Here is a 26,073-nt window from a genome sequence, read left to right on the forward strand (position 1 = left end):
CTCTTTATTCTTCCTGCCAACATGTGGCACCTCATGCTCATCAATATTAACATTAAGTGCCTGTTAAGCACGTTTACTAATTGGCTAGCTGGGTGGTGGATATGCCAGTGTATGTGTCAGGATGTTGTTTCGCCACTGGCACTGAATGCAGGTGCTGAACATATACACTAGAACAGGGTGCACCTGTTGGGCCCAACACTCTCCTGCATTGGTGTAGCACCCTGCCCCCTCCCACTCCCCCTCCCCCCATATGTAGATAGATGGCCCTCCAGTGGTCAGACCTGTGTGAGCAACATAAGTAAAACTGAACGCTTTTTCTATTTTAATGAACATTAACGTTGTTTAATGAGCTTACAGAAGTTGGTTGTTTAGTGAATATTTTCCACAAATGTTTAATTGTTTAAATGTATTTCATCTAATTTTAAATATTTCTGATGAACACAGATATTTAGAAACAGCAGCAAACGCATGAAGCTGTCAGCTAGTGGTCAGCACAGTCTAGGAGTAGGGTCACGTGAAGTGGACTCACCACTCGTGGACCACTCTGCCTCACGGAAAGACAGTGGCAGTGAAGCCTCCAGACCACTGCAATCCACAAGCAGCCCCCTTGGTTGAATGCCAGGCCTAAGACTGGCCGAGCATGGTCTTGCCCATTAGAGTCATACAACATGGAAAAGACCCTTCACCTCTTGGTCCATGCCAATAAAGATGTCTCCATCTTAGCAAGTCCCGTCTGGTAGCTAGCCTAGTCCCATTCACAGTTGTCTTCTTTGTATGCCTCCTAAGAGCATTGTACTTAGAAACTGCAAGGCTGCAGTGTGCTGGAGGCGAGCACACACAAACTGCAAGGCTGCAGTGTGCTGGAGGCGAGCACACACAAACTGCAAGGCTGCAGTGTGCTGGAGGCGAGCACACACAAACTGCAAGGCTGCAGTGTGCTGGAGGCGAGCACACAAAAACAAGACATGCCAGGAGTGAAATGGAAAGGAGACGTTGATGCGACATCTCGCATTGGTTTAAACGCAGCTGCCGTTTAAAGTTGGTTCTTCTCTGTGTGGTCGGCTTACTGTGGAACATTTTTGCTTGGTTTTGGGACCAATTGTCAATGATGGGGGCGAGCATGTTGGTGTGATGACTAACCGTTTAGGGAAGCTGATTTCACTGACAGCAAGTATCTGGCTGTCACATTCTGGAAGCACATCTTTAATGTGATTGTATTTGTGAATTCTGGGCATCCTTGACCTGACATGGTGAATGGGTTATCCCCGTAAACCCAGTGTTGCAAACTTACAATAGATAGAATCCTGGAGCCTCTATCGTTAAAAGAGTAACGTGTATGCGAAAATGAGGGTTTTAAATCTAATCTGTGTACAAGGTGAGGAAATAGTTTTACTTTTAAGAAGTCATTGAATCATGAATATTTATTTCCAGTCTTGATAACATTCATTGAAGTCTTCATATTGGAAAAGAGACCAAATTAGTGGAGAAAGAGTTATTTAAGTTTAGTTTAAGTTTAGTTTCGAGATACTGTGTGGAAACAGGCCCTTTGACCCACCAGGTCCGTGCCGACCAGCGCTCCCCATACACTAGTTCTATCCTACACACTCGGGACAATTTACAAAAGCTAATTAACCCACAATCCTGCATATCTTTGGGATGTGGGAGGAAACCGGACCATCTGGAAAAACCCACGCTGTCACAGGGAGAAGGTACAAACTCCGTACAGACAGCGCCCACCATTAGGATTGACCCTGGGTCTGTGGCGCTGTGAGGCAGCAACTCTGCCAATGTGCTGGTTCTGCTCTTAAAAATGTCACACACTGTTTAAAAGATTAATTGGTGAATCTCACGATTCCTGGGTGAATCATGCCTGTAAAGGTATGTAGTTTTATACTTATAGGAATTTGTTTTAAATGTGCATTCTTTCTATCTTACCTTTTGTAAGCTGCAGTAGTTCTACAAACAGTATTTTTGGCTCATGGATGACATAATTCCAGCGTGCACAGCAGAGATAATGTACAGAAACCTTGAGCCCAAACACAAGATTTACACATTTAAGGCTTGGAAACCTTAGCAACCATGATGAAAAAATCTCGAGGTGCAATGTTTCCAAATCTAGCCCGTGCCCACTTGGCATTCAGTGTGTGCACGCATCTGGAGCGTGAATACGACTGTACAAATCAGCCCCTGTTACTTCCTGCAAATAATGTTTAAAGGAAGCGGATTCTTCCCTATTGCTGTCACCCGTAAACTAAACATGTGGATTAAAATGTCACAACAAAGAACTGTAGATGCTGGTTTAAACGAAAGATAGACACAGAATGCTGGAGTAACTCAGCTGCTCGCTGGAGTAAAAGGATGGGTGACGTTTCAAGTCTGAGTGCCTTCATCAGACTGATAGTAGAGGGGGGGGTGTGGGGGTGGGGGGGGGGGGGGTGAGAAAAGACCGGGACCAATCTGGGCCATCACAAACTACCTGGGGCAGGACGTTGCCTGGTAGGTCCATTGATGGTGCGATCTCAAGAGAAACAATGTGGACAACTGTGGAACTGGTAAAACGACCAGGGAGGGGGGAGGAGAGGGGAGTATGAGATGAAGTATCTTAAAGTTGTTCGTACTGCTGGGGTGTAAGCGACCCAATTTGTTCCTCCAATTTGCATGTGGCCTCACTCTGGCAATGGAGAAGGCCCAGGGCAGGACTATGCATCCTGTCTGCAGCAAATACAGGAGTCTACAGGAGAACATTCCCAGAATGTGCCTTAAAATCTATGTTCAGCCTTGGCGTTGGTTGCAGCCAGCTTCAGTGAGACCCGTCGCAGGTCCTCGTACTGTTTAGAATGGACCAGTCGGCAGCATTCCCTGGTGGACATCTCACTGTGCAGGAAGACAAACTGGTTTTGGGCAGAACAAAAAGCACTGACCAAACCGAGCGGCACGGTGGCGCAGCGGTAGAGTTGCTGCCTTACAGCGAATGCAGCGCCGGAGACCCGGGTTCCATCCCAACTAAGTCTGTACAGAGTTTGTACGTTCTCCCCGTGACCTGCGTGGGCTTTCTCCGAGATCTTTGGTTTCGTCCCACACTCCAAAGACGTACAGGTTTGTAAGTTAATTGGCTTGGTAAATGTAAAAACTGTCCCTAGTGGGTGTAGGATAGTGTTAATGTGCGGGGATCACTGGTCGGCGCCGACCCGGTGGGCCGAAGGGCCTGTTTCCGTGCTGTATCTGTATCTCTAAACTCAAGAGTGATTTCTGTCACTGTCGCATCCTGCAGTTCCAATGAAGCCCAACACAAGCTGGAGGAACAGCACTTTGACCAGATTAGTCAACATTAAAGCCTTTTGGGTTAACGTTGATCGGGGGGGCTGAAGCTGTGGAGATGGGAAGGTTGCCACCTCTTCACAGAATGCAGGCTTGTGATGAGGTGTCTGGAGAAGGCTCCTTGTCACAGTTCATCTCCTGCTGCTCTGTAACAGGGGACTCTGTGGTAAATGCCCTGTCCTGTTTAGAGATGGACATAAGTGTTACTGGAAGACCATCCTCGTGAGATGCTCTTTCTACTGCCCGAAGCTTGTTGGCCTTCCTGCACAGTGAGATGCCTATCAGGGAATGTTGCAGGCTAGTTCATTCCAGACGGAATCAGAGGGACTCAATGAAGCTTGGTGCAGCCAACGCCAAGGCTCTGGGAGAGGACCACAGTCTAGGGTCCTTCCACCACTGGACATTGACGGTCTGAGTCCAGTGGAGTCACCTTTCAAACAAGTGAAGGGGTATCACCCCAGGAGGAACATGAGTGGCAAAGGTGGTTCCTTTAAAGAAAGATGCCAACACTACTGAGTATGACACTACTGGAGGTATAGACATAGAGGATGGAGGATGAGTTTTAAAACTTCAGTCAGCCCACCAGCATTCTCTCCCCTTGCTTCCCTCAGCGACCGGAGATAAATCCCTCCCAGTCCTGGGAATTTATCAAACTTTAAGATTAAAAAGGAACTGAATACCTCCTCTTTATTTTTATAGTGGTAATTTGGAACTACAGTAAACATTGTTATAACAGACCACGGTGTCCATTACTGCCGATTGCCCACTATAACGGAGTAGGGGTCTCTCCCCATTACAATCCCTGCCCGGGCACCAGGTCAGAATCATGGAGGTGGGTCACTGAGAGCCCAGTATGACCCCCCTCCCTCACCACACAGAGCCCAGCAAGTCCATCCCTGGCCATCACCTTGACCAGCGTAGCTGGGGAACGGCAATAACAGCTCCCCCTGCTGCTGATCCTTGCATTCAGAGATGGAGAGCAAGGTGGGGGTGTGGGCTGTTGGTGTGGTGGGGTTAGGAAAGCCTGTCCTGCTCCGTGAGATTCCCACAACCACCCTACTGCCCACAGGTCAGGGTGCAAGGACCCTGATCTAAACGCTAACTCCATTTCTCCTTTCAAAGACACTAACCTGCTGAGTGTAAAAAGTTATTTTTAACAGCTAAAAATGTATTTTTATTACTGCAAGCTAAAAATACTAAAGGCTATTTGCCACATTGTTCGATCGAATTAAATGTCGATGGAAGCAATGGCTTGTCAATATCAATCGCTTGGCAATTCCAATGATTTGTCAATTTCTTTGTCATCCGCATGTTTCCAGCAGCCTCCTCTTAAAGAGACAGACGTGTCTGACCACTCGAGAGATGCTCCATCTGTTATAACCAGTCCATTCTAAAGAGGTTCATAACAGCGAGGGTTTAATAAAAACATAGCACAAAAAGTAAGGAAATTTGTGTTTGGTAGATTATTTCTTTGTTGTAACAATGCTTCTTGGCAATAAATCTTATACCGTTGGAAAGCCTGTTTATTTCCCTTTTAAATGGTGCCACATTTGTTAGGAACATGCATTTGTGGGATGAGGAGCAGAGCTGAGTATATGGGTTGCGCCCATGAAAAATTTGCCAAATCATCTCTGCCAATGCCAAACAGCTTATTCTGCTGTTGCTATTGACTCTTGTTTTGAGCTTCTGGTACCCCCAGGTGCTGACAATCAGGTGCCTGATTGGCACCTGATTGGCAGCATCTGTGAGCATGGGCCCTGCCACAGTGGTCAGTAGGTGCCTGCTCCAAGAATCGTCATGCCACGTTTGACTGATCTGGATAGGGCCCGTGCGATAGGGCAACTTCAAGCTGGTGTTCCGCAAAACCAAGTTGCGGCATTATTTGGAGTGAGCCCTAGTACCATCTCCAAAGTGAAGGCCAAGTTCCATATAACGGGGGATGTCAGAGACAGGCCGTGAAGTGGGCAGCCCAAGAAGACGACACCCGAAGAAGACCGTTTCCTCACCCTGTCAGCACTTAGGAACCGTAGGCTGTCTTCTACAGATTTGCAGTCAAGGTTTGCAGGACGATATGGCCGACGGCTCTCTGCCCAGACAATTCGGAACAGACTGCACGCAGCCGATCTCCGGTCTCATAGGGCTGCCAGGAGGCCTGCCATGACTGCCCTTCACCGTCAGGCCCGTTTGCGCTGGTGTCGGCAACACATGCACTGGAACCTGAACATGTGGAGGAACGTTATGTTCAGCGATGAGTCCAGATTCTGCCTACGGCAGTTGGATCATAGGGTCAAAGTGTGGAGAAGACGCGGAGAACGCTATGCTGATTGCTGCACCGATAGAGTAACATCTTTTGGTGGAGGCAGTGTGATGGTGTGGGGCGGCATCTCCCTCACTGGAAAAACGAGGCTTGTCATCATTGGAGGCAATCTCAATACAGAGAGATATGGAGATGAGATTCTGCAACCAGTGGCAATCCCATATCTCCACAGTCTGGGACCGAACTCTCCTCCAAGATGACAATGCTCGCCCCCACAGAGCAGGGTTTCCTCCAGAATTTGGGAGTGGAGAGGATGGAATGGCCTGCCAGCAGTCCTGACCTCAACCCCATTGAACACTTGTGGGATCAGCTTGGGCGTGCTGTTCGTGCCAGAGTGACCAACACAACCACGTTGGCTGACTTGCGACAAATGCTGGTTGAAGAATGGGATGCCATCCCACAACAGTGTGTGACCAGGCTGGTGACCAGCATGAGGAGGAGGTGCCAGGCTGTTGTGGCTGTGTATGGTTCTTCCACACGCTACTGAGGCTCCTGTTTATTAAATGAATAAATTGTTAAATTGCCAATATGTCTTGTTTCTTCAGACTTCAATCATCCAATCCACCAAACAACACCGAACAAGAGTCAATGGCAGAATAAGCTGTTTGGCATTGGCAGAGAAGATTTGGCAGATTTTTCATGGGCGCAACCCACATACTCAGCTCTGCTGCTCATCCCACAAATGCATGTTCCTTACAAATGTGGCACCATTTAAAAGGGAAATAAACAGGCTTTCCAACGGTATAAGATTTATTGCCAAGAAGCATTGTTACAACAAAGAAATAATCTACCAAACACAAATTTCCTTACTTTTTGTGCTATGTTTATATAGTGGTAGGAGAGAAACAAGTCAAGATGGAGAGAAATCTGAACAGGGAAATGAATCTTGATGACCAGCCATGAACACATTGAACGGTGCAAAGGATTAAATGATGGACTTGTGCTCCTAGTTTCTATATTATTGCAAGGTTTGGAGTAAATTGGATGAACAAAATATGTTTGTTACTCCAGCCAGTTTGACACAAGGTCGCAAAGACCTTATCGGGCATTAAACACAGACACCATCAGGTTTGAAAAAATATTTTAGTACTGCACTTTTCTTTAGTCAGAAGGCGGTGAATCTGTGGGATTCATTGTTGTAGTTGTGCAGGCAAAGTCAATGGATATTTTTAAGGCGGATATTGAGTGATTCTTGATTAGTGTGGGTGTCAGGGGTTATGGGGTGAAGGCAGGAGAATGGGGTTGAGAGGGAAAGATAGATCAGCCATGGCGGAGTAGACTTGATGGGCTGAATGGCCTTATTCTGCTGCTGGAACCTATGAAGTACGGCTCATTTGGTGATAATCCTTATGCATAACAAATCCGAAGGTAAAAGGACGTTGAATCTCAGAGTCCTGCCTCTGCAGAAGATCGGCGCTGATAAAACCAATAAAAGCAGTGCTATAAATGACCTTTTCAAGGTACAACGCATTATTCCATATCTCTGTTTGCTTTGAATGTCAATTATCAAAGAGGAACAGTGAAACTAATTAATTGATTTGTAATGGACGCAAGTAGACTGAGTCATTTGCAGGACAGCTGCTTCTATTAATTTTATGTCTTTCAAGATTAATATATAGGATGGTTTCCAAAATGAAGTGTCATTAATATAATAATAACTAACAAATCCAGATTTTTTAAAAAACTTGATTGTTTCCAAAGGGAATTATCGCAATGAAGAGTATGGTGAAGGTTAAGGAGGCACGATATTGCTGTGTGGATGAGGGAGGAGCAGAGGGTTACCCTGACAGCTCTGGTTAGATGAGGTAGAGTGGGAGGGTGTGGCATCCCCATCCTTCAATCTGTGCCTCAGTATTCAAAGGAAGCATCAGCATGAAACGGATTCAACAAAGTATTCCTTTAGTTTATTGTCATGTGTACTGGGGTACCGTGAAACGATTTAGTGTGTGTCAGTGGAAAGACTATATACACATGATTACAATCCAGCCGTCCACAATGTACATACGGAATAAAGGGAATAATGTTTAGTACAAGATAAAGTTCAATCAAACATGGTCCCAGGGTCTCCAATGAGGCAGAAAATAACTGGTTAGTGATAGGATGGTTCAGTTGCCTAATAACAGCTGGGACGAAACTGGCCCTGAATCTGGAGGTGTGAAATTTCACACTTTTGTACCTCCTGCCCGATGGGAGAGGGGGGAAGAGGAAGTGAACGGAGTGGGACTCCTCCTTAATTATGCTGAGGCAGTGTGAAGTGAAAATGAAGTCAATGGTGGGAGATAGACACAAAGTGCTGGAATAACTCAGCGGGACAGACAGCATCTCTAGAGAAAAGGAATGGGTGGGAGGTTGGTTTGTGTGATGGTCTGGGCTGCGTACACAATTCTCTGCAATTTCTTGCAGGCTTGGATGGAGCTGTTCCCAATTATTAATATGAGATGCACCATTGGACATGAACTCCAAAACAAACATATTGACCACATGTAAAATCCAAGAAATCTTTGCTTTGTTTGAATAATATTATTGGGTACCTGAGAATCTCTAGCTTATCAAAGAGTGTATGAAACACAAAATGGAAAGGTGGTTGCGGAAGTACAATGGGGAGAATGGGATTCTTTGTTTCATGGATAAACTGCCACAATGAACTTTGAGGATTTTTGTAATGCCACTCAGTGCAAGAAAGGTCATTTTCTCTGGGTCTATTGCCTTCGATTTGTACCAGCATCTGCAGTTATTTTCCTGAAATATTGTAGTTCTTTTCTTTAAAAAAAGTATATGTATGATTTGGTAATATTAGTCAATTAGTTCAGCACCGTTCTTTTCCGAACTGTTGTGCAGAACTGCTTCGGAGTGGATTGGAGCATTAGGTCTGGTCAAAAATAGCAAGATGCACATTTTAAAAAAAGTCTATATTCGTCACATCTTTAAAATTAAAATGCCCTGTCTTGAAAGGGAAGGACTGATAACGTTGATAACCGTGGGCACTTTAGAAACCTCCTTTATAGATCAATGGCAGGAATGTTTACTTTGCTAACTATTCAATATATTGATTTCTAGAAGTGTCTTTGATGCAGGAGGTTGAGCTTTAAGTTACAATCTACAGAGGCCTGTTGTTCAGTTTTTTTTAATGTTGCCAATTGTCCAAGATTCATTTTCTAACGATTGCCTTTAATAGGACGTTAATTTTCTGTGGTTTTGCAGAGGAATGTCACGGCAACATCCTTTCTTTATTGCCTTAGCTCTGGGCTACTCTGTCAAATATGTTGTGAAGAAACCATCGTGAAACTTGTGCTGTAACTAATAGGATCACAGGTCCAAAGGGATTTTAACCACCTATTTGAATCAGATATAAAACAAAAACCGATTAAAGAAGGCAGGAGATGGGTCCACTGTCTTCAGACCATGCAGTCTATTGAGTTCGTCTCGCTATAGATAGTTAACGATTACAGACTTTTAAAAAATCGTTTGTGACATCCACAGGTTTCTGCTACGTGAAGAAATGCTTCTAGGTTTAGTGGCATCATAGTCCAGTTCAAATTTTAAGATTATTGAAAGATAATGAGTTTATTTTTCCCAGCACAGCAGGAAGTGGCCATTTGTCTATGAGCAGGAAAATAACTGCAGATGCTGGTTTAGATCGAAGGTAGACACAAAAAGCTGGGGTAACTCAGCGGGTCAGGCAGCATCTCCGGAGAGAAGGAATGGGTGACGTATCGGGTCGAGACCCTTCTTCAGTCTGAAACGTCACCCAGTCGTTCTCTCCAGAGATGCTGCCTGACCCGCTGAGTTCCTCCAGCTTTTTGTGTCTACTGGCCATTTGTTTATCCTATGTTGGAACAGTACAGCACGTAACAGGCCCTTCAGCCCACAATGTTACTGAATTTGTTTGCAGAAGGATGAAGCTTAGAGTTAACAGATTGTGGTGCATTGAAATTGAGAGTTTTTGGTGACAATGAAGATACAGCATTACCCAATGCACATAACATTATAACATTTCTCATCTTTAGTCACCTTTATGCTGCAGACAGTCAATAAGGCATGCAATTGCAACAGTAAAATGATACTCCTAAAAATGTGCCCATCTTTCTGACAGCCTCTACTCAGTATTCCACCCATTAGGCTCCCGCTTCTGCCAGAGTACAGGAACAGCTCAAATCAGTCGTCCGCGACAGTCATCCATTAGCCTCTGTCCATCGTGACTAGTGCAGCTTCTGACTAGTGCAGCCTCCCACTAGTGCAGCCTCCCACTAGTGCAGCCTCCCACTAGTGCAGCCTCCCACTAGTGCAGCCTCCCACTAGTGCAGCTTCTGACTGGTGCAGCTTCTGACTGGTGCAGCCTCCCACTAGTGCAGCCTCCCACTAGTGCAGCCTCCCACTAGTGCAGCCTCCCACTAGTGCAGCCTCCCACTAGTGCAGCTTCCCACTAGTGCAGCCTCCCACTAGTGCATCCTCCCACTAGTGCAGCCTCCCACTAGTGCAGCTTCCGACTGGTGCAGCCTCCCACTAGTGCAGCTTCTGACTAGTGCAGCTTCTGACTAGTGCAGCTTCCAACTAGTGCAGCCTCCCACTAGTGCAGCCTCCCACTAGTGCAGCCTCCCACTAGTGCAGCCTTCCACTAGTGCAGCCTTCCACTAGTGCAGCTTCCCACTAGTGCAGCTTCCCACTAGTGCAGCTTCCCACTAGTGCAGCCTTCCACTAGTGCAGCTTCTGACTGGTGCAGCCTCCCACTAGTGCAGCTTCCGACTGGTGCAGCCTCCCACTAGTGCAGCCTCCCACTAGTGCAGCCTCCCACTAGTGCAGCTTCCGACTGGTGCAGCCTCCCACTAGTGCAGCTTCCGACTGGTGCAGCCTCCCACTAGTGCAGCCTCCCACTAGTGCAGCCTCCCACTAGTGCAGCATCTGACTAGTGCAGCCTCCCACTAGTGCAGCTTCTGACTGGTGCAGCCTCCCACTAGTGCAGCCTCCCACTAGTGCAGCTTCTGATTAGTGCAGCCTCCCACTAGTGCAGCTTCTGACTAGTGCAGCCTCCCACTAGTGCAGCTTCTGACTGGTGCAGCCTCCCACTAGTGCAGCTTCTGACTAGTGCAGCCTCCCACTAGTGCAGCTTCTGACTGGTGCAGCCTCCCACTAGTGCAGCTTCTGACTAGTGCAGCCTCCCACTAGTGCAGCTTCTGACTGGTGCAGCCTCCCACTAGTGCAGCCTCCCACTAGTGCAGCTTCTGATTAGTGCAGCCTCCCACTAGTGCAGCTTCTGACTAGTGCAGCCTCCCACTAGTGCAGCTTCTGACTGGTGCAGCCTCCCACTAGTGCAGCTTCTGACTAGTGCAGCCTCCCACTAGTGCAGCTTCTGACTGGTGCAGCCTCCCACTAGTGCAGCCTCCCACTAGTGCAGCTTCTGATTAGTGCAGCCTCCCACTAGTGCAGCTTCTGATTAGTGCAGCCTCCCACTAGTGCAGCTTCTGACTAGTGCAGCCTCCCACTAGTGCAGCCTCCCACTAGTGCAGCCTCCCACTAGTGCAGCCTCCCACTAGTGCAGCCTCCCACTAGTGCAGCCTCCCACTAGTGCAGCCTCCCACTAGTGCAGCCTCCCACTAGTGCAGCCTCCCACTAGTGCAGCCTCCCACTAGTGCAGCCTCCCACTAGTGCAGCCTCCCACTAGTGCAGCCTCCAACTAGTGCAGCCTCCCACTAGTGCAGCTTCCCACTAGTGCAGCTTCCCACTAGTGCAGCTTCCCACTAGTGCAGCCTCCCACTAGTGCAGCTTCCCACTAGTGCAGCCTTCCACTAGTGCAGCTTCCCACTAGTGCAGCTTCCCACTAGTGCAGCTTCCGACTGGTGCAGCCTCCCACTAGTGCAGCCTCCCACTAGTGCAGCCTCCCACTAGTGCAGCTTCCGACTGGTGCAGCCTCCCACTAGTGCAGCTTCCGACTGGTGCAGCCTCCCACTAGTGCAGCCTCCCACTAGTGCAGCCTCCCACTAGTGCAGCATCTGACTAGTGCAGCCTCCCACTAGTGCAGCTTCTGACTGGTGCAGCCTCCCACTAGTGCAGCCTCCCACTAGTGCAGCTTCTGATTAGTGCAGCCTCCCACTAGTGCAGCTTCTGACTAGTGCAGCCTCCCACTAGTGCAGCTTCTGACTGGTGCAGCCTCCCACTAGTGCAGCTTCTGACTAGTGCAGCCTCCCACTAGTGCAGCTTCTGACTGGTGCAGCCTCCCACTAGTGCAGCTTCTGACTAGTGCAGCCTCCCACTAGTGCAGCTTCTGACTAGTGCAGGCTCCCACTAGTGCAGCTTCTGACTGGTGCAGCCTCCCACTATTGCAGCTTCCCACTAGTGCAGCCTCCCACTAGTGCAGCTTCCGACTGGTGCAGCCTCCCACTAGTGCAGCTTCCGACTGGTGCAGCCTCCCACTAGTGCAGCTTCTGACTGGTGCAGCCTCCCACTAGTGCAGCCTCCCACTAGTGCAGCCTCCCACTAGTGCAGCCTCCCACTAGTGCAGCCTCCCACTAGTGCAGCCTCCCACTAGTGCAGCCTCCCACTAGTGCAGCCTCCCACTAGTGCAGCCTCCCACTAGTGCAGCCTCCCACTAGTGCAGCCTCCCACTAGTGCAGCCTCCCACTAGTGCAGCCTCCCACTAGTGCAGCCTCCCACTAGTGCAGCCTCTGATGCACTTGTCTACATCATCGTCTTCTGGTGAAATCCCGGCATTTTACTGACAAATGGGACGGGACGCGCTTGGTTCCAGCTTGAACCATTCCGAGGGTCATCCATTGACCTTTCGTCCACCACCCACCCTATTCTCTTTAAGCTGCCTGACCCGATATTCCATCCACTTACTATTACTCAACAACATGGACACCAATCAGCCCAATGTCATCCCATCTGCTTACTCAACGTTGCAGGCTTCTTGTACTGGATCCTGTACTGAGCTCGTTTTTGGACAATATCTGGAAAAACAAAGCCATTACCTTCGGTCACTGTCACAAACAGTGTCGGGTCTATCAGTTACCCTAGCAGTGGTCAGAAACTGAACCAGGCTATTGTGACCAACATTGTCATGCAGCTAATCCCAACATGAGTTTAGGACTAAAGCCCATTTTGTGATCTAAACTGTCTCCACCTGCCCTCAATGTGCCTGTTGTTGAAGCCGTCATCCAAGCCATTGTGACCTCTGGAGTTCACCATGTGCTTCAGAACCCACTCACTTATTGCAGTTTCTGAAAGTTTAAAATGAAAAAAAATCTTTGAACCTATTTCCAAACTTACATCAAATTCCATTTGCCTTGTCCTGCCTTCTCGATTAGTGCGGGTGTCAGGGGTTATGGGGAGAAGGCAGGAGAATGGGGTTAGGAGGGAGAGATAGATCAGCCATGACTGAGTGGCAGAGTAGACTTGATGGGCCAAATGGCCTAATTCTACTCCTATTCCTTATGACCTTACTTGCTGATCAAACTATCCTTCACACTCTGTCCTCCTTTCTTCCTTATCCTTCTCCTCAAAACTAAACCTTTGGTAATCTGCCAAAATAGCTCTTTGTGTAGGTCAGTGGCAAATTCAGTCTGAAGAAAGGTCTTACCCCAAAATGTCATCAGGCTGAAGCAGGTTTTGAACTCGATGTTGTCTGACTATTTCCCTCCATAGATGCTGCTGGTGTTTTTATGGAAGGGTCTTTATTGGCTGAGAAAATGTGTAGGAAAGAACTGGAGATGCTGGTTTAAATTGAATATTGACACAAAATGTTGGAGTAACTCAGCGGGACAGGCAGCATCTCTGGAGAGAAGGAATGGGTGATGTTTCAGGTGGAGACCCTTCCTCAGACACCCGTTCCTTCTCTCCAGAGATGCTGCCTGTCCCGCTGAGTTACTCCAGTATTTTGTGTCTATCTTCATTGGCTGAGAGTATCTTTAACTGGTTATTTTAGAGCAGATCAAAAACCCAGTTTCACAATTTTTTCTTGGTCAGTTTTATGACATCGAGCTGTGAAACTGCTTGATGCTATGAAATCCAGGCAAGCTGCCACACTTTGATGCTCAGATAGAAAGCGTTGCTCAGAATAAACTTTGACACTCAAATAGACGGCACCTGAAAATGGGGAGGAACGCTGATCAATTGATACTTTATTCTCACATCTTATCACAACTGACATCACAGTGAGATTGCATGCCACACACAAAGGTGGACGGGCGAGGAGAGGGACATCGGTTCACAGGTTGACCCGCATGTCCAAGTTAAGGTGACCGCCTGATGCCCACCCCCAGTGCCCTGAGGCCTGCCTGGAACGGGCACCGCTCGCAATACCCAGAGCTTGGACTGGACTTTGGGAAAACATGGCAGCAAAACATGGCAGCCTCTTGCATGTGGGATGAGTGGACCTACACACTTCTATACAATCTGCTCATTTGGGACGTGCTTGGGGTTGGCAATACTTTGCTGGACTGATTGTAAGAAAAGAATGCCACTTTGTGATTGACAATAGACAATAGGTGCAGGAGGAGGCCATTCGGCCCTTCGAGCCTGTACGCACCACCATTCAATGTTGATCATGGCTGATCATTCTCAATCAGTACCCCTTTCCTGCCTTCTCCCCATACCCCCTGACTTCGCTATCCTTAAGAGCTCTATCTAGCTCTCTCTTGAATGCATTCAGAGAATTGGCCTCCACTGCCTTCTGAGGCAGAGAATTCCACAGATTCACAACTCTCTGACTGAAAAAGTTTTTCCTCATCTCCGTTCTAAATGGCCGACCCCTTATTCTTAAACTGTGGCCCCTGGTTCTGGATTGCACTTCACACAAGTGGCAACAACAGCACCGTTAAACAACAACAGCACCGTTAAACAACAACAGCACCGTTAAACAACAACAGCACCGTTAAACAACAACAGCACCGTTAAACAACAACAGCACCGTTAAACAACAACAGCACCGTTAAACAACAACAGCACCGTTAAACAACAACAGCACCGTTAAACAACAACAGCACCGTTAAACAACAACAGCACCGTTAAACAACAACAGCACCGTTGAAATGACATTTTATATCAGAAACAAACAGAAACCTGTGATTCTGAATCAATATTTTATATAAAGCAACAGTAAAATTGAGGATGTTTCATGCTGTAGATGTAATAAATACTTTGTTATACAAATATTGTACGTTATTGATGGCAGTGATTGAGTTGGTCATAGTTATTGATTCCTCAAATGTGTTGTGGTTATTGAAACACGAGAAAGCTTTTTTGTGAAGATAAAGGGGCCTTTAATGTGTACGTTTGTTTAGTACCTAGATAGAACGCAGGCTGTAATTGATAATACAGTCATTTCCATTTTGTTTCGATCTATATTCTGTATGTTGCTGCTATTAGGAGTGTGTCGGTTAATAGGGTGTGTTTCAGCTTCAGTGTCAGGAGACCTCCCATCTACTGTGACCATATATTTCCAACTTTAAGGTATATTAATCAACCTAATGGGTGTAAAGTCTTTGAAGGCCTTTTAATCAGGCTAATGGAAAAAAGATCAGAATCAATAGTCATTTTCCACCTTGGCTAATTTTACTGGTGAATAGAGTTAATGGAGAACGCTAACAGTCTGGGTAACAAACGATTGATCTGATCCCTCAGGTTTCGTGCCTAGCATCTTGGGTTAAAATTATCTTCATGGTGTCAGCTTTGATAAATAATCAGCACTCTCCCCTCTAAGAAGGAACTGGGTCCAATCTCCTATCCAGACTTGAACAGGCAGTCTGGGGTAATGTATCAAGGAGGCACTGAGACACAACAGTATTGTTAGATGTTGCAACTTCCATTAAACTGACCCCTCCAATGGTGTAAAGGACTACCTTTGTAAACAGTCAGCAAAGGAGCAGGTTAACTTTTGGCAGTCAAGAACTTAGTTCACTAAGCCCTTCCGAAGGAAAGAGATAGACTTTCACTCCTCAATTGCTCCGAAAGTATTAGGTGCCATCGTATTTAAAACAGTAAAATTGTTGCCTTTACCAGGTCCTTCAAGGAGTAGGTTACAAAAGTCCCATTAATGAGATATCATGACCAATGGATGTCGCCTTGATTAAATGGAAGACGATCCAAATAAGAAAAGGGAGAAATTGTCATTATGCAGTGACCCAGAATATCAACCCCTGTAGAAAATCCATCGAACTGTAAGATCCACAGAACTGCAAGTCTGCAGGTTAGAGTCATAGAGTCATAGAGTCCTACAGCACAGAAAGAGGCCCTTCGGCCCATCATGTCCGCGCCGCCCGTTACCAAACACAGTCTAATTTTAATCCCATTTTCCCGCATTTGGACCGTAGCCCTGAATGTTGTAGCATTTCAAGTGCCCATCCAAATGCCTCTTAAACGTTGTGAGTGTTCCCGCCTCCACCACCACCCCAGGCAGTGAGTTCCAGACTCCAACCACCCTCTGGGTGAAAAAGTTCTTTCTCACATCCCCCCGAAACCTCCCTCCCCTTACCCTGTATCTATGTCCCCTCGTTGTTGAACCTTCCACCAGTGGAAGAAGTTCCCCGCCATCTACCTTATCTATGCCCCTCATGATCTTGTACACCTCGATCATGTCCCCTCTCAGCCTTCTCTGCTCCAAGGAAAACAACCCCAGTCTGCTCAGTCTCTCTTCATAGCCGAGGCCCTTCATCCCTGGCAGCATCCTGGTGAATCTCCTCTGCACCCTCTCCAAAGCTATCACATTCTTTCTATAATGTGGTGACCAGAACTGTACACAATACTCCAGCTGCGGCCTAACCAGTGTTCTGTATAATTCCATCATTACCCCCCTACTTTTATATTCGATGCCCCGGCTAATGAAGGCCAGTAACCCATATGCCTTTTTAACCACCCTATCCACCTGTCCTGCTGCCTTCAAGGACTTGTGTACCTGTACTCCAAGGTCCCTCTGTACCCCTGTCTTCCCTAGGGTCCTTCCATTCATGGTGTACTCCCTCTCCAAGTTATTTCTGCCAAAGTGCATCACCTCGCACTTTTCAGGATTAAATTCCATCTGCCACTGCTCCGCCCATCTGACCATCTCATCTATATCTTCCTGCAGCTTGCAGATCCCTTCTTCGCTATTCACCACCCCCTGCGGCACCCCACTGGACACCGGCCTCCAGTTACAGAAGCACCCTTCTACCATCACCCTCTGCCTTCTGTCACTAAGCCAGTTTTTTATCCATTTTGCCAAGGTGCCCTGGATCCCATGGGCTCTTACCTTCTTGACTAGTCTCCTGTGTGGGACCTTGTCAAAAGCCTTACTGAAATCCATGTATACCACATCCACTGCACTACCCCCATCTACCTCCTTGGTCACCCCTTCAAATTTTTTTATCAAGTTAGTCAGACACGACCTTCCATTAACAAAGCCATGTTGACTATCCTTAATTAACCCTTGATCCTCCAAGTGAAGACTGATTCTGTCCCTCAGAATCTTTTCTAGCAGCTTCCCCACCACCGATGTCAGACTCACCGGCCTGTAGTTCCCAGGTTTATCCCTACTGCCCTTTTTAAATAATGGCACCACATTAGCTATCCTCCAGTCCTCCGGTACATCCCCTGTTGCAAAAGAGGCTCTGAAAATTTGTGCCAGAGCCCCCGCAATCTCCTCCCTTGCCTCTCTCAGCATCCTGGGATACATCTCGTCAGGGCCCGGAGACTGATCCACTTTGAAGCCTGCCAGAGCCTCCAGCACTGCCTCCCTGTCAATAGCAATATGCTCAAGAACATCACAACCCTCCTGCTCCATTTCTAAGTCCGCATCGCCCTCCTCCCTCGTAAAAACAGATGCAAAAAAATCATTTAAAACATCTCCTACATCCTCTGGCTCCACACACAGCTTTCCACTATGGTCCCTGATGGGCCCCACTCTTTCCCTCGTTATCCTCTTACCCATGATATACTTATAGAACACTTTGGGATTTTCTTTTATTTTGCCCGCTAGTGCTACCTCATGGCCCCTTTTTGCTCTCCTCATTTCTTTTTTAAGAACCGCCCTACACCTTCTGTATTCCTCTAATGATGTCTGTGCCTTAAGTTCTTTATGTCTTCCAAAAGCCCCCCTTTTTTTTCGAATCAATCCTACTATATCGTTCGACATCCAAGGCTCTTTGGACTTGTTTGTCCCACCCTTGAACTTTAGGGGAACATGCTTCCTCTGTACTTTTTCAATTATTCCTTTGAATGACTCCCACTGTTCTGATGCGGTCCTCCCCACGAGAAGCTGATCCCACTCCACCAGGGCCAACTTCTGCCTTATCAGATTAAAATCGGCCTTGCCACAATTTAGAAATGTTCCTCTTTCCTCTGGTCCCTCTTTATCCTTTTCCATTACCACCTTAAATATCACTGAATTGTGATCACTGTCACCAAAATGCTCTGCCACTGACACTTCAGCCACCTGTCCGGCCTCATTTCCCAAGATTAAGTCCAATACCGCCCCCTCCCTTGTTGGACTTTCAACATATTGGCTCAAAAAGCCCTCCTGGATGACCCTTAGGAACTCTGCACCCTCAGGGCCCTTGAGGGTCCCAATCAATATTCGGGAAGTTGAAATCCCCTACTATTACTACCCTGTTGTTTTCACACCCCCCCTAGATTTGCCTACAAATATGTTCTTCTATTTCCCTCTGACTGTTTGGGGGTCTGTAGTATACACCCAGTAAGGTGCATGCCCATTTTCTATTTCTCAATTCCACCCAAATAGCCTAATTTGAGGAACCCGCTAATATGTCATCCCTTCTTACAGCAGAAATAGATTCTTTGATTAATACTGCAACACCCCCTCCCCTTTTTCCCTGCTCTCTGTCTCTCCTGAAGATTCTATATCCTGGAATATTGAGCTGCCAGTCCTGCCCTTCCTTCAACCATGTTTCCGTAATGGCAACAATGTCGTACTCCCATGTGTTCAGTAACACCTTCAATTCATCCCCCTTGCTTCCAATACTCCTTGCATTAAAATAAATGCCGTTCAGACTTGCCCTACCCCATTGTGCTGGGGCATTCTTGTTCTGCCTCCCAATCTGACCATTTTTTTCCTCTATATTTCCCTTCTCCTCACCCCCTATACTAGCTCCATGCTGTATCCCAACCCCCTGCCAAATTAGTTTAAACCCTCCCCAACAGTGCTAGCAAACCTCCCCGCCAGGTTGTTTACTTGCGCTTGTTTAAGGATGAGGCAGATACTGTACCAATAAATGACAAGACGCTGAAGGATCCAGGCACTGTGGGATGTGCAATTTAGACAATCAGTTCCTGTAGGTAAAAAATAAATAGTCAGAGTAACAATGAATGATTTGGAGAAGTCTACACCCTGTCAAGGTCACCTTCTCCAGAATGTTTAGATCCATTACTATGCTGGCTGGGCTACAGTAACATGACAGTGATGGGCTTTCTAAATACATTAACTGCATTCTTAATGCATGTGCTCCAGCGATGGATATTTTTCACTTGACCTTGCACGAGGGAATGATAACCAAACCCGAGTTTGTCTTCACCTCACGTTGGTGCAGCGGTAGAGTTGCTGCCTTACAGCGAATGCAGCGCCAGAGACTCGGGTTCGATCTTGACTACGGGTGTTGTACTGTACGGAGTTTGTACGTTCTCCCCGTGACCTGCGTGGGTTTTCTCCGAGATCGTCGGTTTCCTCCCACACTCCAAAGACGTACAGGTTTGTAGGTTAATTGGCTGGGCAAATGTTAAAAGAGAATTGTCCCTAGTGGGTGTAGGATAGTGTTAATGTGTGGGGATCGCTGGGCGGCGCCGACCCGGTGGGCCGAAGGGCCTGTTTCTGCGCTGTATCTCTAAATCTAAATCTAAAAAATCCTCAAAAGCACATTCTTTCCTTTGCAAGGCAATCCAGACCAAGCACACTGGCTGGTCTTTTTGAAAATCTGGTTTAGTCAAATGTGTAAACTTTATTGGAAGTTTTTTTAATTCACAGTATATGAACATCATTGATAAAGTCAGCATTTATTGACCATCCCTGTATGTCCGTAATCAGGTGGTGCTATGTCATTTACTTGAACAATTCCTGGTGCTGTGGTGAAGGTATATCCAGTAATCGGGGGTTGGAAAGGTAGTTCCAGGATTTTGCCCCAACAGTGGGTAGTTGTCACGGCTACCAGAGCTAATGTTAGCCAGCGGCCTGGGATACACCCTGACCCTTGGTGTTGCCTGAGTGGAGTTTGCACATTCTCTCTGTGACTGCATTGCTGTGACCCAAGGAAGGCTAAATGGCCATTGTAAAATTGCCTTGAGTGTGTCGGTGTGTTGGAATCCGAGTGTAGTTGATGGGAATGTGTGGGGAGTTACATTGGAATTGTTGTGAATTGTTGCTTGGTGCCCAGCACAAACTCAATGGGCTCAAGTTAGTGCCTGTTCTGTGCAGTATAACTGTGACTATGAATGGACAGAAATATACCAGGACTATGGATGACTTGGAGGCAAACCTGGAGATTGCAGTGTGTCCATTAGAACTACTTCCCTTTTCCTTTCAGATGTTAAGGAAATCTTTGAAATGGTTTCAGAGAATCCACAGCAAATTGCAGCATTACATTTTGTAGATCGTACATGCTGCCACCCGGGTGTGTTGTGAAGGGAATGAGGGTTTCAGGTGGTTGGCTAAGTGGGCCAGTTAGCCTTGCTTCATTTCCTTCTCTGTCAATGGAGCAGCATCTGTATCTGTCACATTCCCCAATAGTACATCACTATTAATGGAAAAATGTAGGAAGTCGCTTGCTGCAAAATTGCCAACTGCTCAGCACTTTGTGGCTTTCCCTGTAACCCAGTGTCTACAGCTCATTGTGTCACCATTCTGCTGCCAATGTATTCCTTTGACAACTCCCGTTGAGCTTCAAGTTAGTGAATACATCCAGAATGTTGGTAGTGGTGGAGACAGTGACAGTGAGTGCTAATAAATGTCAGTAGAAGGTGATAAGGCTGGTTTTATTGAAGATGTTCATTGCTTGATGCTTGTCTGGAGACATTACTAGTCCCATCACAGCCTGAGCCAAATAAATTGTAAATGGAAGCGATCATTATCAAACACATCCTTCCTGACTTTAAAATAGGGCAAGGATGAAGCATTCGAACATGAATAAGCCATGGGCAACACCCAAAGCAACTCGTCCAGTGGTGTTCTGCAGCTGACATGACTGGTATCAGCAGCCAGAGTTATCATCAATAGTGTTGGGTATAACGTCAGCATTTGGAGAAATATATTCCACTGGCTTCATGCTGCCACATCTGCTGCATGATGCTGCCACATCTGGCTCATGCTGCCACATCTGCTGCCTGATGCTGCCACATCTGGCTCATGCTGCCACATCTGCTGCCTGATGCTGCCACATCTGGCTCATGCTGCCACATCTGCTGCCTGATGCTGCCACATCTGGCTCATGCTGCCTCATCTGCTGCCACATCTGCCTCATGCTGCCACATCTGCTGCCACATCTGCTGCCTGATGCTGCCACATCTGACAATAGACAATAGACAATAGGTGCAGGAGTAGGCCATTCAGCCCTTCGAGCCAGCACCGCCATTCAATGCGATCATGGCTGATCACTCTCAATCAGTACCCCGTTCCTGCCTTCTCCCCATACCCCCTCACTCCGCTATCCTTAAGAGCTCTATCCAGCTCTCTCTTGAAAGCATCCAACGAACTGGCCTCCACTGCCTTCTGAGGCAGAGAATTCCACACCTTCACCACTCTCTGACTGAAAAAGTTCTTCCTCATCTCCGTTCTAAATGGCCTACCCCTTATTCTTAAACTGTGGCCCCTTGTTCTGGACTCCCCCAACATTGGGAACATGTTTCCTGCCTCTAATGTGTCAAATCCCCTAATTATCTTATATGTTTCAATAAGATCCCCCCTCATCCTTCTAAATTCCAGTGTATACAAGCCTAATTGCTCCAGCCTTTCAACATACGACAGTCCCGCCATTCCGGGAGTGAACCTACGCTGCACGCCCTCAATAGCAAGAATATCCTTCCTCAAATTTGGAGACCAAAACTGCACACAGTACTCCAGGTGCGGTCTCACCAGGGCCCGGTACAACTGTAGAAGGACCTCTTTGCTCCTATACTCAACTCCTCTTGTTACGAAGGCCAACATTCCATTGGCTTTCTTCACTGCCTGCTGTACCTGCATGCTTCCTTTCAGTGACTGATGCACTAGGACACCCAGATCTCGTTGAACATCCCCTCTTCCTAACTTGACACCATTCAGATAATAATCTGCCTTTCTATTCTTACTTCCAAAGTGAATAACCTCACACTTATCTACATTAAACTGCATCTGCCATGTATCCGCCCATTCACACAACCTGTCCAAGTCACCCTGCAGCCTTATTGCATCTTCCTCACAATTCACACTACCCCTCAGCTTAGTATCATCTGCAAATTTGCTAATGGTACTTTTAATCCCTTCATCTAAGTCATTAATGTATATCGTAAATAGCTGGGGTCCCAGCACCGAACCTTGCGGTACCCCACTGGTCACTGCCTGCCATTCCGAAAGGGACCCATTTATCCCCACTCTTTACTTTCTGTCTGTCAACCAATTTTCTATCCATGTCAGTACCCTACCCCCAATACCATGTGCTCTAATTTTGCCCACTAATCTCCTATGTGGGACCTTGTCGAAGGCTTTCTGAAAGTCGAGGTACACCACATCCACTGACTCTCCCCTGTCAATTTTCCTAGTTACATCCTCAAAAAATTCCAGTAGATTTGTCAAGCATGATTTCCCCTTCGTAAATCCATGCTGACTCGGAATGATCCTGTTACTGCTATCCAAATGCTCAGCAATTTCGTCTTTTATAATTGACTCCAGCATCTTCCCCACCACTGATGTCAGACTAACTGGTCTATAATTACCCGTTTTCTCTCTCCCTCCTTTCTTAAAAAGTGGGATAACATTTGCTATCCTCCAATCCACAGGAACTGATCCTGAATCTATAGAACATTGAAAAATGATCTCCAATGCTTCCACTATTTCTAGAGCCACCTCCTTAAGTACTCTGGGATGCAGACCATCAGGCCCTGGGGATTTATCAGCCTTCAGTCCCATCAGTCTACCCAACACCATTTCCTGCCTAATTCCTGCTGCTGCCACATCTGCCTGATGCTGCCACATCTGCCTGATGCTGCCACATCTGCCTGATGCTGCCACATCTGCTGCCTCGTGCCAAGCTCCATCACTCTCAGCTCACCAGGAATGCAGCTCTTTTACCTGTGTTTGGCCAAAGGTTAAATATGGTTGGAACCAAGTGAGCCTGACAGAATTCAAACTAAGCATCAGTCATTGGGTTATTGATAAATAAATGCTCTATGATGACACTGCTGATGATTGAGAGTACTCTAATGAGCAATCATTAATTGTTGTGGATGTAGCCCTCCTTTCAACATATACTTCACCTCACATCCAACAAGCTCCTCACTGGAATTAAGTAAATCTGAGAAAAGTGGTAAACTGTTCAACTTTCCTCCATTTGCGAATGAAGACCACTCTAACCTCAATCACTCAGTCAGAGTTTGCAGATGATGCTTGTGAATGTTCGCAAGGAGAGGTCTCCTTCCGTTAAAGCAGATACAGGTGTGATTCTACACAAAGCATCTGGAGGACAAAGCTTCTTCACCAGTTTGCTCCGACCTTGCAATGCCATCCCTGGTAGTCACGGTCCATAATGGGATCCTGGTCAATGTGGGTGTGTGTCATTCTCATGGGATGCCATGTCTTAGCAATGGCAGATAGTTCTAACACAACACACCAGCACTTCCAGTGGTTTTTGGCCACATGAGGAAAGAAATGTTTGAAGATCAAGCCCTCAACCGAGCACCTTGTGATCTAACATGTGCTCTAAAGATATGGAGAACAGTACCTTAAATCACTGGAAAAGTACCTGGAACATTGTCTCTACAAAACCCTTCCAGTAGTACATCAAAGTCACTACAATTCCCAGATCCCCTAAAAAAGATCCATGCTCTTGAGCTCCATTGTGCCAGGAGAGTTAGGATAGAGGAGCGTGCCGCAGCAACTTCCCCAAAGCTGTCTTAAACAAACATAACGTAGTCACAGACTTGTGTGTATCCCTGCCCCACGACAGCTCAAAATGAAGGAGTGCAGTGAGGGAAAGCAAGAAGTGCTTCGAAGGTCTCTGGGAGCACAGTGTCTCGGAGCAAAGAACAGAAAGCATCTGCCTCACTCTGACCAACTGGCCCGTCTTCCCCAACGTTGATGATCAGCCTGCCTTCAGCTTGGTGGTAGTGGAGAGTAGGTACTTTCAAGTCTACTTTCACCAATGATATCTATCCAGCAGTGTGAGAGGTTGCACACTTACTTTCTGACAACAAAAAAGGAAAATGAGTCCAACAGTAAATTGCAACCTTTCACATTGCTGGATGGATATCATTGTTGAAGCTAGACTGAGCTAACTTTGTTAAAGGGTAGTCATTTGTGACACTACAGCGACAGCTGGGATGTTGTGTTGGGTCTTTGCTTGTGATATCTCCAGTGCCGTTGGCCATTTCTTAATCTCAATCATCGAGAACGATGGGTGCGTGGTTCAGATTTTTGAATGTATTTTTTGCTCTTTGGACTTATTCACCAAAGTACTTGTTGCTTTCTGATTTTGTGCTCCATTTATTTGAGCAGTGTCAGGCCAGGGATACAGTCCAGCCAGTGATGGTGGGGGTAGGGGAAGAGGCTGCACTGACAAATCCATTTGGTACTTCCAACCAAAGGTGGGTTGCAAATGGTCCATCGGCAGGGATTCCACAAGACACTGTTGAGGCACCACAACTATACAGCACATTTATATGTAAAGGTGATGGAATGAAATGCATGTATAGATTTCCAGTGAATGGTCTGGATGGAAATAATAGGGACTTATAAAGATTGTCACAAGGCAGACAAATGTGGGGAATAATGTGGTACAATTCAGCTACAAACAGCAATGAGTTTCTAAACAGCAAACCAGCTTTCGTGTGCTTTTGAAGGCTGTATCTCTGGGAGATTTCCATTTGAAATGTTCCATCACCCACCTGAGTGGTCCTAGAAGATCAGGACTATACTCTACAGAACTCAAACCAGTTTTGCTATTCAGTGAATCATGCTTGATCAGTGTCCTAACTCCATGTGGCTGCTGCTGCTCCCCAAATCAATACAAAATCACCCGGCATTAAAGTCATTAAAGTCACAAACCTTCTCTCTCCTACTGTCGTTGACCTTGTGTTCAATTCTATTTATTTCCGCTTCTTTCGTCTGTGATACCCTGAATTCCTTCTCTCTCACCCCACAATGTAACGATTTCCCATTCCCATCTGCCTTGTCATCGTTGTACTCATGCACGCTTAACTCCGACCCACCCCCCAACCACCCCCCACCCCCCACCCCCCAACCCCACCCCCCACCAATGCCCAGAGCATCTCATTGTCTGTGGGGAACAACTTAAGGGTTCAACTTGCCCCGTTTGTTACATTTAAAGTTTGTATTTTAACTTGAACTTTTAGAAACATAGACATAGGAAATAGGTGCAGGAGGAGGCCATTCAGCCCTTCAAGCCAGCACCACCATTCATCGTGATCATGGCTGATCATCCACAATCAATAACCCGTGCCTGCCTTCTCCCCATACCCCTTGATTCCACTAGCCCCTAGATCTGTATCTAACTCTCTCTTAAATCCATCCAGTGATTTGGCTTCCACTGCCCTCTGTGGCAGAGAATTCCACAAATTCACAACTCTCTGGGTGAAAAAGTTCCTTCTCCCCTCAGTTTAAATGTTGCCCTATGTTTAACGTTGGGTAAAGTGATTTAGAACACATAACCTTACTTTTGGACAATGAAACTGCAATTACTGCTTGTGTTCTTTAAGAATGACTGTAATTAAAACAGATGTCCTATTGACCTTTCCTTGTGTGTTCCTTTCCAGTGTTCCATCTGTCGAGCAAGGTGACCACTGTGGTGCCAGAAAGCTGCCTGCTGATATTTCTGGGTCTCGGCCTTGGGGGCATTGTCCTTGCAGCGACCAAGAAACCAGAGTACCAGCTGGACCCCGACACGTTCTTTCTCTTCCTTCTACCGCCCATTGTCTTAGACTCTGGTTACTTCATGCCAAGCAGACTGTTCTTTGACAACTTTGGAGCAATTCTGATGTATGCAGTGATTGGCACGCTCTGGAATTCATTTACCACAGGAACAGCACTTTGGGGCATAAAGTTAGCTGGGCTCATGGGTAAGATGCATCCCTCTTGAAATATTTACTGTTACACATCAGTTCACACCATGAAAAACATCTGTACTATCCACAGGACAATAGGCTCAGCAGCAGTCTAAGTTCCAAATCTATGTGTTGTTCAAGGTTAGGTATTTGGGAATTTGCAATAATCGAGTCTGTAAAGTTTAAAACATTATTTATAATCATGGTTGTATGACTGC

General features: G+C 46.7%; 1 protein-coding gene across 3 annotated transcripts in view; it reads left to right on the top strand.

The window, feature by feature from the left end:
• Nucleotides 1-26,073, top strand: part of slc9a5 (solute carrier family 9 member A5) — a 148,332-nt gene that overhangs the window by 54,706 nt on the left and 67,553 nt on the right. For all 3 annotated transcript variants that reach the window (XM_078400314.1, XM_078400316.1, XM_078400317.1), the window contains exon 2: nucleotides 25,568-25,870. In XM_078400314.1, the coding sequence (XP_078256440.1) occupies nucleotides 25,568-25,870 (303 nt within the window). The remainder of the gene's footprint in view (nucleotides 1-25,567; nucleotides 25,871-26,073) is intronic.

The sequence above is a fragment of the Rhinoraja longicauda genome, chromosome 6 (assembly GCF_053455715.1).
Source record: "Rhinoraja longicauda isolate Sanriku21f chromosome 6, sRhiLon1.1, whole genome shotgun sequence".
NCBI classification, from domain to species: Eukaryota; Metazoa; Chordata; class Chondrichthyes; order Rajiformes; family Arhynchobatidae; genus Rhinoraja; species Rhinoraja longicauda.